General features: G+C 41.6%; 2 protein-coding genes across 2 annotated transcripts; both read left to right on the top strand.

Annotated features, from left to right (window-relative positions):
* The first annotated feature begins 458 nt into the window (after window positions 1–458).
* Window positions 459–3,672, top strand: LOC149289745 (solute carrier family 46 member 2-like). The gene is made up of 3 exons (XM_089490261.1): window positions 459–1,485; window positions 3,268–3,424; window positions 3,585–3,672. Exons 1-3 carry the CDS (start codon window positions 459–461, stop codon window positions 3,670–3,672), a joined length of 1,272 nt encoding a protein of 423 aa, XP_089346387.1.
* Window positions 3,673–9,984: 6,312 nt separating this feature from the next.
* On the top strand, window positions 9,985–13,198 carry LOC149289744 (solute carrier family 46 member 2-like). The gene is made up of 3 exons (XM_089490259.1): window positions 9,985–11,011; window positions 12,794–12,950; window positions 13,111–13,198. The coding sequence occupies exons 1-3, from the start codon at window positions 9,985–9,987 to the stop codon at window positions 13,196–13,198; spliced, it is 1,272 nt and encodes a 423-aa protein (XP_089346385.1).
* The last annotated feature ends 5,161 nt before the right edge of the window (window positions 13,199–18,359 follow it).

Here is an 18,359-nt window from a genome sequence, read left to right as displayed (position 1 = left end):
ATAGAGGATAACCCATTCTATTCAGGCACTAAGCCTTATTTGGATTCCTAGAATATATCTCCAGGTCATCCTGTCTGAAATACATTTAAAACAAAATCTATGAGGTACATCTTCTTCCATAGCCTTTTCTATAATTTTGACATGATTTATATTAAAACTGCATGAATCCATAACTAGTGAAACACTATGGAGAACTCACAGGCATTTCATTCATATTTTCCTTCCATGTAAAATATCTTCTACTACTTCTCCACCTCTGCTGCTCATGAAATGTTGTCTATGATGTCACAAAGACACTGATGACATAATAGCCCAGCACAGCGCTGAGGTTCATTCTCACTTTGTCTCTTGAGATAAGTGAACATATTTGGCTTTGCTTACTTTTCAAAGTGATTTTAGCATTGTTTCAAAACTATCACAATTGTATTTTTTGCCACTGGTGAAATTTACAAATAATGATGAATTTAAGAACCAGGATTGAGCCAGTGGTTGCTTTAGCTAAGGTAGCCAGCTCTTTCTATGACATTGGGCTTAATATTGCTGCAGAGAACCACAGTGACCAAAATACCTTGTCTAACAACTCCACTGAAAGCAACTCGGATTTCGACTTTGCTTATAAAACAGTTACAAGTTGCAGCTGTTTACTGGCTACGTTTATCCTGGAACATATTATTGAGAAAATCAACAGGAAAATCCCAATCTGTGTCCCATTGGTAGGAAGCCTAATCTCAGCAATACTCCTGCTGTTCGTCACAGTTTGGAACTGGCCTAAAGAGGTGATGTTTGGCGCTGCCATTTTGAATGGCCTGAGCGGCTGGTTCTCCATATTCTGGTCCGGTGTTATAACCTGGGTGTCACACGGCTCCTCAGACAGCAGCCGGTCTCTGCAGCTAACTCTGATTCACATGACGTATGGACTGACGGGTATCATCGCCACCTTTACAACTGCATGTGGACTCGACAGTTTAAAGTTCACGGCATTTTACCAAGGAGTCATCGCTGCCTGCTGTAGCATCACCTGCTACACAGTTTGCATCTTGTACATCATTTTTGTTTTGAGGATACCTGAGTCTGGAGTAGTACATGATGAAGAATCCAAAGAGAATTCCAAGATAGAAAGTAAAGATCAAAACATCTATCCCGAGGACGCAGAGGAAAGTGGAATGTTAGCACGCGAAGATGAAACGCAGGACACTGAACCAAACTTCACGCTGATTGCGGTTTTATTATGTAGCGCTACCATTTACCACTTTGCTTTCACTGGAGCACATACTGTCATCGAGCTGCTTGTAACACAGAAATTGTTGTTACACTGCATTCCAGCTGATGTCTGGGTATGCATAACCCATGTTACTAGCACCCTGGGAATTTTTATTTTGGCTCGCTGGGCAAATGACTTGGTTTTTATTTTATTGGGAATGTGCTCATTCTGCGCAGGAATTCTCATAATGGCCTTCGTGAAATGGACCTTCCTATATCACATTGGTAAGTTAAAAAAAATCAGTGACAATTCTTTAATGGATTCCAAATGTTAGAATATTGTTATATTATATATATATATATATATAATAATCAATAAGGCTGCGTATTTCTAGTCTTACTTTCCCGTGAAAATATAGTCTCTTTAATGGTTGTATGCTTCAGACACTTTATAGGAGTCACCTTTGGTGTAACACTATTGCTAGTGCAGTACAAGTATGATGAATTAACCTTTACACGATTAACACTTCATTCTCTTGTTCACTATTAAGGAATGATAGAGATTTTTCCAATAGTTGCATACATTTGTATAAGTGGAGTTTGTTAGCTGCAGCATCTTCAGACTTAATTAACAGTTGAGTTCACTTGTATATCAAACTGCTCCTCACCAAGAGCTGCTTTTACTTTTTTGGGTTCTGGATATATAGAGCATTTACTATGATACAATTTTCATATTTAAATTAAAAACTAAGTGTTATTCTATTAGGTTTCTGGGTGGGCCATTTAGTTATTTATGGGTGATTTAATGATAAGGGTGACCTCCTAAGTCTTTCCCATATTACATATAGACGTATTGTGTACAGAGTCTAATAAGAGGGACATTTATACCACTAAACGTTAGTGTTTATTGCCCCAAAGCTTGTATGGTGTATACCTTAGACGTTTACTGGACTTTAGATTTATTTTACCCTCATATTCAATTTCATTTTCATGTATTCCCTTTTTCTTCTTACTTCAATTTACTCCCAAAGCCTTGACTGCTTCCTGACTACCACAGATGACCCCGAAGCAGCACTGCTGGTTTAGGGAAAATGAAATGGGGCGAACAGAGCCCCCTTTCTCTTGTCTTTGGACACCCTCGGTGCTGGTAGTTCTTAAAGTTAGCTTTTGTTGCCCTGAGAATTCAGAATATTTTCTCTCACATAATGTTACATTCCAGACTGCTGAACCCTGTAATGAACCCCTCTACCAATATGACAATACGAAACGGCAGGTATTCAGATTTTAGAGGTTTACATCTCTTGAATTGCATCCATGAGAATAAATGAAAACATAAAACTGGTATTTGCATACTGATGTATTTAAATAAAGTATGAATTAAACAAGTGTATTTTTTTTCCAGCTCAAGCAGTGATGGTGTTTGCACTAATGCCGAAACCGACGATCATTTCAGTGCTTTCCAAACAAGTTCCGGCAACAACATTCCGTAAGATTATCAAACAGTTCTTATACTTTATCATTACCTGCAATGCCGGCGATACCAGAGGCTATAATACTTCAGCAGTATAAAGTCTTACTGTAGGATTTTCCCACCACCCATTTACCAATCCTGTACTCGTGGAAACATTCATTGTCTCCACTACCTAAAAGTGGCAAATACATATTAGCCAAGCCTCTGCAATTCAGTTCAGGATATCAGTGGGTTTGTTTCTATTCGTCGGGTGATCATCCCTAATAAGAACATAGTTAGATTATATTACATGTTAAATGATAGCATTTTCTTACACACTCTTACACATAGTGCAAGTAGTGTACTCTACCGGACAGAACGATTTCTAATCCTAAACTATATTTCAGCCATTTGTCCATAGATTACAATTGTAGATGAGTATCGTGTGGTTTTTTATGCTACATTAAGCCGATTTGAATTTTTTTATGTTTTTGTTCTTTTAAATTGTCTTGCAAGTACAAGTGCTGAAACGTATAACTTGATCGTACCATTTCCTTAAACTGCCTGTAATGTGGGTAATCGCCCTATTTAACGAGTGACTTCTTTTTCCTGTTTAGGTAAAATATTTGCTGGATCAGAAATTGCAATGGAAATTCTAGAGATCGCTTCATCAGCACTAATTACCAAGATGTATGAGCCTTTGGCTCACTGGCACACTCTATGCCTCTGTATTGTGTTCTCTGTCCTTGGTTTGCTTTGTATCCTTCTGATAAGGTAAGAGTAGAAAGAGTTTAATGTCTTAGCAGTGACGATGGGTTTGGGATTTTTCCCGGTAAAAGGGAAATCTGGTTGCCCATGTAAAACAATCTAAAAAATAATAAGACAAATGAAAGGTCTGCCATCTGATCTCATCATGGTTTTCTTTTTTGTTCAGCTTCTCCACCTGCAAGAACTGTCTGCAGTCTCAGTACCAAGCAAAAGAAGAGTCAGAGATATGTCCACTTGAGTTCTGCGACCCATAGAATGTTCCTAGAATGTTCCTGAACCCATTGGGCTTCATATTGTTGCTGAGAACCACAATGACCAAAATACCTTGTGGGACAGAATGAGCTGTCATACAGGGCCCCAAGGTACTCAGAGATGGCTCCAGCCTGGCTGTCAAACAAAGATAGCACAGGTAGGCCAAGTCAATCTGGACCAACAACCCGTTTGGTGCAAATCTGGTGCTCTGGAAACGCTAGATAGATGACATTCTAATTATTTGGGAAGGATCCAAAGATGTTTAGGCAAGTGGCGCCTATTGGAAGAAACTGCACAAATGATAATGACTTCTTTAATCAAAGTCAACAACTATTAAAAAAGTTTGAAGAAAGGCATCACCCATAAGAGTTACTCTTAAACTATTTGAACGGATTAAAAAGACTAATAGAGAAGATCTTCTAAAAAAACAGAGATCTAAAATTAAAATAGGGGTTTGATTTTTCCTTTTTTAATGAAATACAATGACAAATGCGTTTGAGATTAAGAAAGCGATAAATAAACATTGGCCTATTTTTAGACAAGATAATATATTGGGAAACTATCTCCCTGAAAATAATTTATAAAAATTATAAAATAATTTATAAAAAATCTGAAAGTTTGAAACTAACTCTGGCTCCAAGTATTTTAGACGAAATGAAGGAAGATCACTTGTTTTCTAAGAAAACCCCAGGTTTTCATCGGTGCGGCAGATGCAAAATATGTAGTCTACGAAAGAAGAAGAGCAAAGAATACAAAATAAGACATTTTATTCATTGTAAATCCCATTATGTTATTTATTTACTAGAATGCAAATGCGGTATTCAATATATGGCGGGACCTCAAGGGGACTCAAAGTGCACTTTTTTATTCTTTAACATGAAATTACAAATCTATAAGATCAGTTATTCATGTATCATTGAAGATAATCAGTAGATACACATATATTTACACTGTATCTTCTCTTTCCAGATGGTTGAAAAAAGTTTCTGACATCAGATTGCTTCTCCCTTAATAAGACATCAGTATTTTATTGTTCCCCTATAAAATTAGTTCTTAGCCTTTAGAATTTTAGATTGATTATTGGGGTTTCATTGTATATATATTATTATATATTCAATCCGTTTCTTAGGTTCCATTTCATCAAACGTAATCAGGTGATACACTATTAGAATTATGCAAAGGTTAATAATTGTCCCGGACGGCTTCTCAGCCGCTTATTATAAGAAATTTCTACCTCTCCTGGGCCCCCGCCTTGTCACCCACTTTAATGCTATAGCTAGAGGCGAACCCTTTGACCCCCGCGCGCTCGATGCCAGTATTGTGGTTATTCCGAAGCCGGACAAAAATCTGGACCTCTGCAGTAGCTATAGACCGATCTCACTGATCAATGTAGATGTCAAGCTGTTTGCAAAAATCCCCGCTAACCGCCTTCGCCCCCTCTTACCAGGTCTGATTCACCCGGATCAGGTTGGCTTTGTGCCGGGGAGGGAGGCAAGGGACAACACGATCAGGCTCATAGATATTGTTGCGCATGCACAGCATTTCCGGACCCCGATGATTCTTGCCTCAATGGATGCCGAAAAGGCCTTCGACCGGGTTTCCTGGTCCTTTTTATTTAAGGTCCTGGAGGGTATCGGTCTGGGCGCGCGGTTCCTGACCTGTATACGAGCGTTGTACGCCTCTCCCATGGCCCGAGTTACGGTCAATGGTCTCCAGTCAGAGGGGGTGACCCTTTCCAACGGGACACGCCAGGGCTGCCCTCTCTCCCCCCTCTTGTTCCTTCTGGCGGTCGAGCCGCTTGCAACGGCAGTCCGATCTGACCCGGCGATCAAAGGCATTGAGATAACGGGTCGCTCCCATGCGATCTCTCTGTTTTCTGACGATGTCCTTGTGACACTCTCGGACCCGTGCCGCTCTCTCCCTGCTTTGTTGTCCCTGCTTGAGCATTTCCATTATCTATCCAATTATAAAATTAACCTGTCCAAGTCTGAGGTGATGGGGTTCCATCTTCCATCGGACCTTTCCCATCATATCTGTTCCACGATGCCATTTCGCTGGAAGGATGACTATATCAAATACCTGGGCGTCCTCATTCCCTCGGACTTGTCTCAGATTAAGGCCCTGAACTTTGACCCCCTTTTGACTACCCTTCACGCCGACTTGACTAAGTGGGCCTTCCCCCATGTGTCCTGGTTTGGCAGGGTTAGTGTCCTGAAAATGAATGTTTTACCCCGTTTTCTTTATCTTTTCCAGACACTACCCGTCTTCCTACCCCGATCCTACTTTCGTAAGTGTCACAGTGCCTTTCTTCGGTATATCTGGAAGGGCAAGCCCCCTAGGCTTTCCTTTTCTTACTTGACCAGGCTAAAGACGTCGGGAGGAATGGGTCTCCCTAATTTGGAGTTGTACTGGCGGGCCGCCCACCTTCGACGTGTAGTGGAGTGGTCTGTTGGCTCCAACAGGCCTTGGCTTCAGGTTGAGGCCGCGGCCGTTTCCTGCCCCCTCGGTGTCCTTCCCTGGATCTCGGAACCGCAGAGGGGAGTTGTTCATACACCTCATCCCCTGATTATGTCCACACTAAGGGCGTTCAGGGGGGCGGTGCGTGCTGGAGGTGTCTTGCTGGAACCCTCTCCCCTATTTCCTATCTCGGGGCATCCTGACTTTGCTCCTGGGGGAGATGCCGCTCGGATGGCGTCTCTTACGCCTCCTAACGTATCCGTACTTCGGGTTTACCATGTCTCTCATGGCCCTACGTGTAAACCGCTGACGGAACTGACCGGTGAACCGAACAACCCCTTCCCGATTGTCTTCCTCTACCACCAGGTTAGACATTTCCTCAAATCCTCCGGCGCCCTCGCTGGTGGGACTCGTGCCCTTACCGAGTTTGAAAAGCTTTGTTTGGCTGACAGAGTACCTCCCCATCTCCTCTCTGCCTTGTACGCTATTCAGCTCGCCCCGGTGGTACTTACTAAACCGTATTACTTTAGCCTCTGGGAGGGAGACCTGGGGATCTCTTTTTCCCTGGAGGAGTGGGAGGGGATGCTTAGGATTGTGCACAAGGGGACCGTATCCAGCAGAGTGCAGGAAACGCTCTTTAAACTTGTCACCCGATGGTACAAGGTTCCCCTGGACCTGAATAGGTTTTTGCCCCAGATCCCTCCTACCTGCTGGCGCTGCAATTCTCTCCCTGGTTCCCTCTTCCATATATGGTGGTCGTGCCCGGCAATCCAACCATTTTGGGACGCGGTGTCTGCGGTTATCCGGGAGGTGGCTGACCAGTCTTTCATAGCTACCCCGGCATCCGTCCTTCTGCACCATACCGCTATCCCTTACAAGTCCTATAAAGGCTCCGTCAAATTCCGTTTAATAAATGCTGCCCTCACCACAATTCCCAGATCCTGGAAGTCCGCCAGTACTCCCTCTATGTCGGCCTGGTTCCGACGTGTTGAATTTCTCTATCAAATGGAGGTCCTCACAGGGGCCGCTAGGGGCCAGGAGCACTCGGTCGAACTCCAGTGGTTCCACTGGCGCACCTACGTTGCCTCCCTTGCTGATCGCCTGCCCTCCTTGGTGCCTTGAGCCCTTCACTGTTTTTTTTTGACTCCGCTTCGGATCTCTGATTTCAGTCCATTTAATTCTTTTTTTGTTTTTGATTTTCCTTTTGAGCACCACTAATGTTGTGTATGTTTTTACACGAAATGTTCTGTACCTAACTTACCTGCGGGGTGGGATTGCCGGTATTCCGGCCATGACTTCCTCCCCTACTTACGGTGTCCTTTTCCTCCAGGTACTTTTGTTGTTGTTGTCTCTAATGACGTTTTGCCTACAGTCACTGTTTGTCGCATACGGTTGATATGACGCACAGATCTCTTTGCCTTTTATAGACGATGTACCCCTATGTCCGTGCTGACAATTTATTGGCCTGTACCATGTGGGAGGCGCACCCTCCTGACTATGTACTATGTGTATCTTGTTTTTACGATGCTGCTGTTGTGATTTGTGTTCTTACATAATTCTTTTGCAATAAACGGTGAATTGATAAAAAAAAAAAAAAAAAAAATAATAATTGTATTTAATCTTCTACATTCATATAATCTTTTACATTTATATTGTGTTCTGTGTACAGTAATCTGTGGGTTTGATTTGTTATAGGAAATTTTATTCACTAAAGATGAAGTTTATATACCTTATTTGCCGTTTGTCTCGCAGTTCCGGGCGCTGGGCAGGTTATTTCTTGTTTCATTTAGCCCTGCTACAGGCAAGCAGCAGGGATAGGATCCAGATCCTCCTCTCTGGCAGCCGGTGGACGTCTGCGTGGTGCGCGTGGACAACCTCCGCTGCCGGCACTTCCGCGAGGGCTTCTATGCTGGAGCACCGGCGTGACATAACCTTCCGGTGCTCATTAGATAAAATACTGCTTTCCCATTCCACTCATGCATTTTTTTCTCGCAAAATACATTTTTCTTTAAAATAGCACCAAACTTTAAGGGTACGGCCTATAATCGAGCCAATATGGTATTTATTTATTTATATATGGATAAATAAGTTCAGAAATGTATTTATTTCTATTAAAAATAGGCACTTTATTTATTTAAGCGGCACTTTATAAATAATTTCAGTTCTATTTATGAAATATTTTAGTCCCACTTAAACGCTCACTTATTTAAACATTACTAAAAAATAGAAGTATCCTTTCATGTATGGGGTTAATCATTGCTAACACACTGTAGCACTTTGTTTGCATATGTATGGAGATAATATCCTATTTTTATTTGTAATAAAGTGTTACTTTCTATTTTAATAGTGTCCCTTATTTAGTATACTTAACCCAAAGATGTGTGTGATCTTTTTAGAATATTAATAATAATTAATATATAATAATTAATATATCACTTAATCATTTCTCACATTCACTGTCAGATTTTGTCTTATGCATAATTACAATCCCCCCTGCTCTAATAATCCAATCTTAATCGTGTTGTAGGAGTTGGAAGACAGCCTGACCTCTGAATAACAAAGCCTTAGTAAATCTGACTGTTGACTGCACATGCGTACCAGAGGCTGCTCACATCTGTCAATCACTCCTCCTGAAGATTCCATTCATTGCAGGTAACCCCTGCAGTGCCAGAGTGCTCCAGTCATATAGAAACATAGAACTTGACAGCAGACTCTTAATCGGCCATTGATCATGATTATGATTCATGGCAACTTTATGCCTCCCTCATGCGTGTTTCCTACCTGATGCGTGTTTCAATTCCCTTACAGTATTAGCCTCTACCACTTCTGACGGGAGGCTGTTCAATTTCTCGACCAACTTCTCAGTAAATTGCATTTTAAGTCTGATCACTAGGATCCTCCTACACATTTAAGTAGCCATACAGACTAAAAAGGACTTACAAACCCCTCTAAAATTCCCACTTTGTATTTTATGCTTATTCACTGACCATCACTGTTTAGGAAATACTCCAAAAAGTGTCAAAAGAGCCAGTATTGTTGTAAGAAGACACCAGTGAGCCTGCCTTATGCAGAGAAAGCCAAGAAGTCACACATACAGCTGAGACACAGAACATGGAGCTTTGGTCAAAAGAACCATTTCTGACCTAACAATAGCATTCAGCTCTCAAAGCCTCCACATTCACTTTGATTTTTACTGATGTCCAAATCACAGTCAGATTGATAAGTAAGAGAATACAAAGAGCAATGATTTTATTGATTTGATGGAAAAGCACAATGTGACTGTGTGATGGATACATGAGAAACTATAATGCCAGGATAACCTCAGGACATGTGATGTCATTGATTGTGGATATGGAGTATTTTTTTATGTATTTGTGTTGATACATTTAGACCCACCGAATAGAGGATAACCCATTCTATTCAGGCACTAAGCCTTATTTGGATTCCTAGAATATATCTCCAGGTCATCCTGTCTGAAATACATTTAAAACAAAATCTATGAGGTACATCTTCTTCCATAGCCTTTTCTATAATTTTGACATGATTTATATTAAAACTGCATGAATCCATAACTAGTGAAACACTATGGAGAACTCACAGGCATTTCATTCATATTTTCCTTCCATGTAAAATATCTTCTACTACTTCTCCACCTCTGCTGCTCATGAAATGTTGTCTATGATGTCACAAAGACACTGATGACATAATAGCCCAGCACAACGCTGAGGTTCATTCTCACTTTGTCTCTTGAGATAAGTGAACATATTTGGCTTTGCTTACTTTTCAAAGTGATTTTAGCATTGTTTCAAAACTATCACAATTGTATTTTTTGCCACTGGTGAAATTTACAAATAATGATGAATTTAAGAACCAGGATTGAGCCAGTGGTTGCTTTAGCTAAGGTAGCCAGCTCTTTCTATGACATTGGGCTTAATATTGCTGCAGAGAACCACAGTGACCAAAATACCTTGTCTAACAACTCCACTGAAAGCAACTCGGATTTCGACTTTGCTTATAAAACAGTTACAAGTTGCAGCTGTTTACTGGCTACGTTTATCCTGGAACATATTATTGAGAAAATCAACAGGAAAATCCCAATCTGTGTCCCATTGGTAGGAAGCCTAATCTCAGCAATACTCCTGCTGTTCGTCACAGTTTGGAACTGGCCTAAAGAGGTGATGTATGGCGCTGCCATTTTGAATGGCCTGAGCGGCTGGTTCTCCATATTCTGGTCCGGTGTTATAACCTGGGTGTCACACGGCTCCTCAGACAGCAGCCGGTCTCTGCAGCTAACTCTGATTCACATGACGTATGGACTGACGGGTATCATCGCCACCTTTACAACTGCATGTGGACTCGACAGTTTAAAGTTCACGGCATTTTACCAAGGAGTCATCGCTGCCTGCTGTAGCATCACCTGCTACACAGTTTGCATCTTGTACATCATTTTTGTTTTGAGGATACCTGAGTCTGGAGTAGTACATGATGAAGAATCCAAAGAGAATTCCAAGATAGAAAGTAAAGATCAAAACATCTATCCCGAGGACGCAGAGGAAAGTGGAATGTTAGCACGCGAAGATGAAACGCAGGACACTGAACCAAACTTCACGCTGATTGCGGTTTTATTATGTAGCGCTACCATTTACCACTTTGCTTTCACTGGAGCACATACTGTCATCGAGCTGCTTGTAACACAGAAATTGTTGTTACACTGCATTCCAGCTGATGTCTGGGTATGCATAACCCATGTTACTAGCACCCTGGGAATTTTTATTTTGGCTCGCTGGGCAAATGACTTGGTTTTTATTTTATTGGGAATGTGCTCATTCTGCGCAGGAATTCTCATAATGGCCTTCGTGAAATGGACCTTCCTATATCACATTGGTAAGTTAAAAAAAATCAGTGACAATTCTTTAATGGATTCCAAATGTTAGAATATTGTTATATTATATATATATATATATATAATAATCAATAAGGCTGCGTATTTCTAGTCTTACTTTCCCGTGAAAATATAGTCTCTTTAATGGTTGTATGCTTCAGACACTTTATAGGAGTCACCTTTGGTGTAACACTATTGCTAGTGCAGTACAAGTATGATGAATTAACCTTTACACGATTAACACTTCATTCTCTTGTTCACTATTAAGGAATGATAGAGATTTTTCCAATAGTTGCATACATTTGTATAAGTGGAGTTTGTTAGCTGCAGCATCTTCAGACTTAATTAACAGTTGAGTTCACTTGTATATCAAACTGCTCCTCACCAAGAGCTGCTTTTACTTTTTTGGGTTCTGGATATATAGAGCATTTACTATGATACAATTTTCATATTTAAATTAAAAACTAAGTGTTATTCTATTAGGTTTCTGGGTGGGCCATTTAGTTATTTATGGGTGATTTAATGATAAGGGTGACCTCCTAAGTCTTTCCCATATTACATATAGACGTATTGTGTACAGAGTCTAATAAGAGGGACATTTATACCACTAAACGTTAGTGTTTATTGCCCCAAAGCTTGTATGGTGTATACCTTAGACGTTTACTGGACTTTAGATTTATTTTACCCTCATATTCAATTTCATTTTCATGTATTCCCTTTTTCTTCTTACTTCAATTTACTCCCAAAGCCTTGACTGCTTCCTGACTACCACAGATGACCCCGAAGCAGCACTGCTGGTTTAGGGAAAATGAAATGGGGCGAACAGAGCCCCCTTTCTCTTGTCTTTGGACACCCTCGGTGCTGGTAGTTCTTAAAGTTAGCTTTTGTTGCCCTGAGAATTCAGAATATTTTCTCTCACATAATGTTACATTCCAGACTGCTGAACCCTGTAATGAACCCCTCTACCAATATGACAATACGAAACGGCAGGTATTCAGATTTTAGAGGTTTACATCTCTTGAATTGCATCCATGAGAATAAATGAAAACATAAAACTGGTATTTGCATACTGATGTATTTAAATAAAGTATGAATTAAACAAGTGTATTTTTTTTCCAGCTCAAGCAGTGATGGTGTTTGCACTAATGCCGAAACCGACGATCATTTCAGTGCTTTCCAAACAAGTTCCGGCAACAACATTCCGTAAGATTATCAAACAGTTCTTATACTTTATCATTACCTGCAATGCCGGCGATACCAGAGGCTATAATACTTCAGCAGTATAAAGTCTTACTGTAGGATTTTCCCACCACCCATTTACCAATCCTGTACTCGTGGAAACATTCATTGTCTCCACTACCTAAAAGTGGCAAATACATATTAGCCAAGCCTCTGCAATTCAGTTCAGGATATCAGTGGGTTTGTTTCTATTCGTCGGGTGATCATCCCTAATAAGAACATAGTTAGATTATATTACATGTTAAATGATAGCATTTTCTTACACACTCTTACACATAGTGCAAGTAGTGTACTCTACCGGACAGAACGATTTCTAATCCTAAACTATATTTCAGCCATTTGTCCATAGATTACAATTGTAGATGAGTATCGTGTGGTTTTTTATGCTACATTAAGCCGATTTGAATTTTTTTATGTTTTTGTTCTTTTAAATTGTCTTGCAAGTACAAGTGCTGAAACGTATAACTTGATCGTACCATTTCCTTAAACTGCCTGTAATGTGGGTAATCGCCCTATTTAACGAGTGACTTCTTTTTCCTGTTTAGGTAAAATATTTGCTGGATCAGAAATTGCAATGGAAATTCTAGAGATCGCTTCATCAGCACTAATTACCAAGATGTATGAGCCTTTGGCTCACTGGCACACTCTATGCCTCTGTATTGTGTTCTCTGTCCTTGGTTTGCTTTGTATCCTTCTGATAAGGTAAGAGTAGAAAGAGTTTAATGTCTTAGCAGTGACGATGGGTTTGGGATTTTTCCCGGTAAAAGGGAAATCTGGTTGCCCATGTAAAACAATCTAAAAAATAATAAGACAAATGAAAGGTCTGCCATCTGATCTCATCATGGTTTTCTTTTTTGTTCAGCTTCTCCACCTGCAAGAACTGTCTGCAGTCTCAGTACCAAGCAAAAGAAGAGTCAGAGATATGTCCACTTGAGTTCTGCGACCCATAGAATGTTCCTAGAATGTTCCTGAACCCATTGGGCTTCATATTGTTGCTGAGAACCACAATGACCAAAATACCTTGTGGGACAGAATGAGCTGTCATACAGGGCCCCAAGGTACTCAGAGATGGCTCCAGCCTGGCTGTCAAACAAAGATAGCACAGGTAGGCCAAGTCAATCTGGACCAACAACCCGTTTGGTGCAAATCTGGTGCTCTGGAAACGCTAGATAGATGACATTCTAATTATTTGGGAAGGATCCAAAGATGTTTAGGCAAGTGGCGCCTATTGGAAGAAACTGCACAAATGATAATGACTTCTTTAATCAAAGTCAACAACTATTAAAAAAGTTTGAAGAAAGGCATCACCCATAAGAGTTACTCTTAAACTATTTGAACGGATTAAAAAGACTAATAGAGAAGATCTTCTAAAAAAACAGAGATCTAAAATTAAAATAGGGGTTTGATTTTTCCTTTTTTAATGAAATACAATGACAAATGCGTTTGAGATTAAGAAAGCGATAAATAAACATTGGCCTATTTTTAGACAAGATAATATATTGGGAAACTATCTCCCTGAAAATAATTTATAAAAATTATAAAATAATTTATAAAAAATCTGAAAGTTTGAAACTAACTCTGGCTCCAAGTATTTTAGACGAAATGAAGGAAGATCACTTGTTTTCTAAGAAAACCCCAGGTTTTCATCGGTGCGGCAGATGCAAAATATGTAGTCTACGAAAGAAGAAGAGCAAAGAATACAAAATAAGACATTTTATTCATTGTAAATCCCATTATGTTATTTATTTACTAGAATGCAAATGCGGTATTCAATATATGGCGGGACCTCAAGGGGACTCAAAGTGCACTTTTTTATTCTTTAACATGAAATTACAAATCTATAAGATCAGTTATTCATGTATCATTGAAGATAATCAGTAGATACACATATATTTACACTGTATCTTCTCTTTCCAGATGGTTGAAAAAAGTTTCTGACATCAGATTGCTTCTCCCTTAATAAGACATCAGTATTTTATTGTTCCCCTATAAAATTAGTTCTTAGCCTTTAGAATTTTAGATTGATTATTGGGGTTTCATTGTATATATATTATTATATATTCAATCCGTTTCTTAGGTTCCATTTCATCAAACGTAATCAGGTGATACACTATTAGAATTATGCAAAGGTTAATAATTGTCCCGGACGGCTTCTCAGCCGCTTATTATAAGAAATTTCTACCTCTCCTGGGCCCCCGCCTTGTCACCCACTTTAATGCTATAGCTAGAGGCGAACCCTTTGACCCCCGCGCGCTCGATGCCAGTATTGTGGTTATTCCGAAGCCGGACAAAAATCTGGACCTCTGCAGTAGCTATAGACCGATCTCACTGATCAATGTAGATGTCAAGCTGTTTGCAAAAATCCCCGCTAACCGCCTTCGCCCCCTCTTACCAGGTCTGATTCACCCGGATCAGGTTGGCTTTGTGCCGGGGAGGGAGGCAAGGGACAACACGATCAGGCTCATAGATATTGTTGCGCATGCACAGCATTTCCGGACCCCGATGATTCTTGCCTCAATGGATGCCGAAAAGGCCTTCGACCGGGTTTCCTGGTCCTTTTTATTTAAGGTCCTGGAGGGTATCGGTCTGGGCGCGCGGTTCCTGACCTGTATACGAGCGTTGTACGCCTCTCCCATGGCCCGAGTTACGGTCAATGGTCTCCAGTCAGAGGGGGTGACCCTTTCCAACGGGACACGCCAGGGCTGCCCTCTCTCCCCCCTCTTGTTCCTTCTGGCGGTCGAGCCGCTTGCAACGGCAGTCCGATCTGACCCGGCGATCAAAGGCATTGAGATAACGGGTCGCTCCCATGCGATCTCTCTGTTTTCTGACGATGTCCTTGTGACACTCTCGGACCCGTGCCGCTCTCTCCCTGCTTTGTTGTCCCTGCTTGAGCATTTCCATTATCTATCCAATTATAAAATTAACCTGTCCAAGTCTGAGGTGATGGGGTTCCATCTTCCATCGGACCTTTCCCATCATATCTGTTCCACGATGCCATTTCGCTGGAAGGATGACTATATCAAATACCTGGGCGTCCTCATTCCCTCGGACTTGTCTCAGATTAAGGCCCTGAACTTTGACCCCCTTTTGACTACCCTTCACGCCGACCTGACTAAGTGGGCCTTCCCCCATGTGTCCTGGTTTGGCAGGGTTAGTGTCCTGAAAATGAATGTTTTACCCCGTTTTCTTTATCTTTTCCAGACACTACCCGTCTTCCTACCCCGATCCTACTTTCGTAAGTGTCACAGTGCCTTTCTTCGGTATATCTGGAAGGGCAAGCCCCCTAGGCTTTCCTTTTCTTACTTGACCAGGCTAAAGACGTCGGGAGGAATGGGTCTCCCTAATTTGGAGTTGTACTGGCGGGCCGCCCACCTTCGACGTGTAGTGGAGTGGTCTGTTGGCTCCAACAGGCCTTGGCTTCAGGTTGAGGCCGCGGCCGTTTCCTGCCCCCTCGGTGTCCTTCCCTGGATCTCGGAACCGCAGAGGGGAGTTGTTCATACACCTCATCCCCTGATTACGTCCACACTAAGGGCGTTCAGGGGGGCGGTGCGTGCTGGAGGTGTCTTGCTGGAACCCTCTCCCCTATTTCCTATCTCGGGGCATCCTGACTTTGCTCCTGGGGGAGATGCCGCTCGGATGGCGTCTCTTACGCCTCCTAACGTATCCGTACTTCGGGTTTACCATGTCTCTCATGGCCCTACGTGTAAACCGCTGACGGAACTGACCGGTGAACCGAACAACCCCTTCCCGATTGTCTTCCTCTACCACCAGGTTAGACATTTCCTCAAATCCTCCGGCGCCCTCGCTGGTGGGACTCGTGCCCTTACCGAGTTTGAAAAGCTTTGTTTGGCTGACAGAGTACCTCCCCATCTCCTCTCTGCCTTGTACGCTATTCAGCTCGCCCCGGTGGTACTTACTAAACCGTATTACTTTAGCCTCTGGGAGGGAGACCTGGGGATCTCTTTTTCCCTGGAGGAGTGGGAGAGGATGCTTAGGATTGTGCACAAGGGGACCGTATCCAGCAGAGTGCAGGAAACGCTCTTTAAACTTGTCACCCGATGGTACAAGGTTCCCCTGGACCTGAATAGGTTTTTGCCCCAGATCCCTCCTACCTGCTGGCGCTGCAATTCTCTCCCTGGTTCCCTCTTCCATATATGGTGGTCGTGCCCGGCAATCCAACCATTTTGGGACGCGGTGTCTGCGGTTATCCGGGAGGTGGCTGACCAGTCTTTCATAGCTACCCCGGCATCCGTCCTTCTGCACCATACCGCTATCCCTTACAAGTCCTATAAAGGCTCCGTCAAATTCCGTTTAATAAATGCTGCCCTCACCACAATTCCCAGATCCTGGAAGTCCGCCAGTACTCCCTCTATGTCGGCCTGGTTCCGACGTGTTGAATTTCTCTATCAAATGGAGGTCCTCACAGGGGCCGCTAGGGGCCAGGAGCACTCGGTCGAACTCCGGTGGTTCCACTGGCGCACCTACGTTGCCTCCCTTGCTGATCGCCTGCCCTCCTTGGTGCCTTGAGCCCTTCACTGTTTTTTTTTGACTCCGCTTCGGATCTCTGATTTCAGTCCATTTAATTCTTTTTTTGTTTTTGATTTTCCTTTTGAGCACCACTAATGTTGTGTATGTTTTTACACGAAATGTTCTGTACCTAACTTACCTGCGGGGTGGGATTGCCGGTATTCCGGCCATGACTTCCTCCCCTACTTACGGTGTCCTTTTCCTCCAGGTACTTTTGTTGTTGTTGTCTCTAATGACGTTTTGCCTACAGTCACTGTTTGTCGCATACGGTTGATATGACGCACAGATCTCTTTGCCTTTTATAGACGATGTACCCCTATGTCCGTGCTGACAATTTATTGGCCTGTACCATGTGGGAGGCGCATCCTCCTCACTATGTACTATGTGTATCTTGTTTTTACGATGCTGCTGTTGTGATTTGTGTTCTTACATAATTCTTTTGCAATAAACGGTGAATTGATAAAAAAAAAAATAAAAAAAAAAATAATTGTATTTAATCTTCTACATTCATATAATCTTTTACATTTATATTGTGTTCTGTGTACAGTAATCTGTGGGTTTGATTTGTTATAGGAAATTTTATTCACTAAAGATGAAGTTTATATACCTTATTTGCCGTTTGTCTCGCAGTTCCGGGCGCTGGGCAGGTTATTTCTTGTTTCATTTAGCCCTGCTACAGGCAAGCAGCAGGGATAGGATCCAGATCCTCCTCTCTGGCAGCCGGTGGACGTCTGCGTGGTGCGCGTGGACAACCTCCGCTGCCGGCACTTCCGCGAGGGCTTCTATGCTGGAGCACCGGCGTGACATAACCTTCCGGTGCTCATTAGATAAAATACTGCTTTCCCATTCCACTCATGCATTTTTTTTCTCGCAAAATACATTTTTCTTTAAAATAGCACCAAACTTTAAGGGTACGGCCTATAATCGAGCCAATATGGTATTTATTTATTTATATATGGATAAATAAGTTCAGAAATGTATTTATTTCTATTAAAAATAGGCACTTTATTTATTTAAGCGGCACTTTATAAATAATTTCAGTTCTATTTATGAAATATTTTAGTCCCACTTAAACGCTCACTTATTTAAACATTACTAAAAAATAGAAGTATCCTTTCATGTATAGGGTTAATCATTGCTAACACACTGTAGCACTTTGTTTGCATATGTATGGAGATAATATCCTATTTTTATTTGTAATAAAGTGTTACTTTCTATTTTAATAGTGTCCCTTATTTAGTATACTTAACCCAAAGATGTGTGTGATCTTTTTAGAATATTAATAATAATTAATATATAATAATTAATATATCACTTAATCATTTCTCACATTCACTTTCAGATTTTGTCTTATGCATAATTACAATCCCCCCTGCTCTAATAATCCAATCTTAATCGTGTTGTAGGAGTTGGAAGACAGCCTGACCTCTGAATAACAAAGCCTTAGTAAATCTGACTGTTGACTGCACATGTGTACCAGAGGCTGCTCACATCTGTCAATCACTCCTCCTGAAGATTCCATTCATTGCAGGTAACCCCTGCAGTGCCAGAGTGCTCCAGTCATATAGAAACATAGAACTTGAC

This window comes from Sceloporus occidentalis, unplaced genomic scaffold (assembly GCF_023333645.1).
Source record: "Sceloporus occidentalis isolate IW3139 unplaced genomic scaffold, rSceOcc1.0.p SCAF_43, whole genome shotgun sequence".
NCBI classification, from domain to species: Eukaryota; Metazoa; Chordata; class Lepidosauria; order Squamata; family Phrynosomatidae; genus Sceloporus; species Sceloporus occidentalis.
Note: the sequence above shows the minus strand (reverse complement) of the source record. Positions and strands in the feature narration are given on the sequence as shown.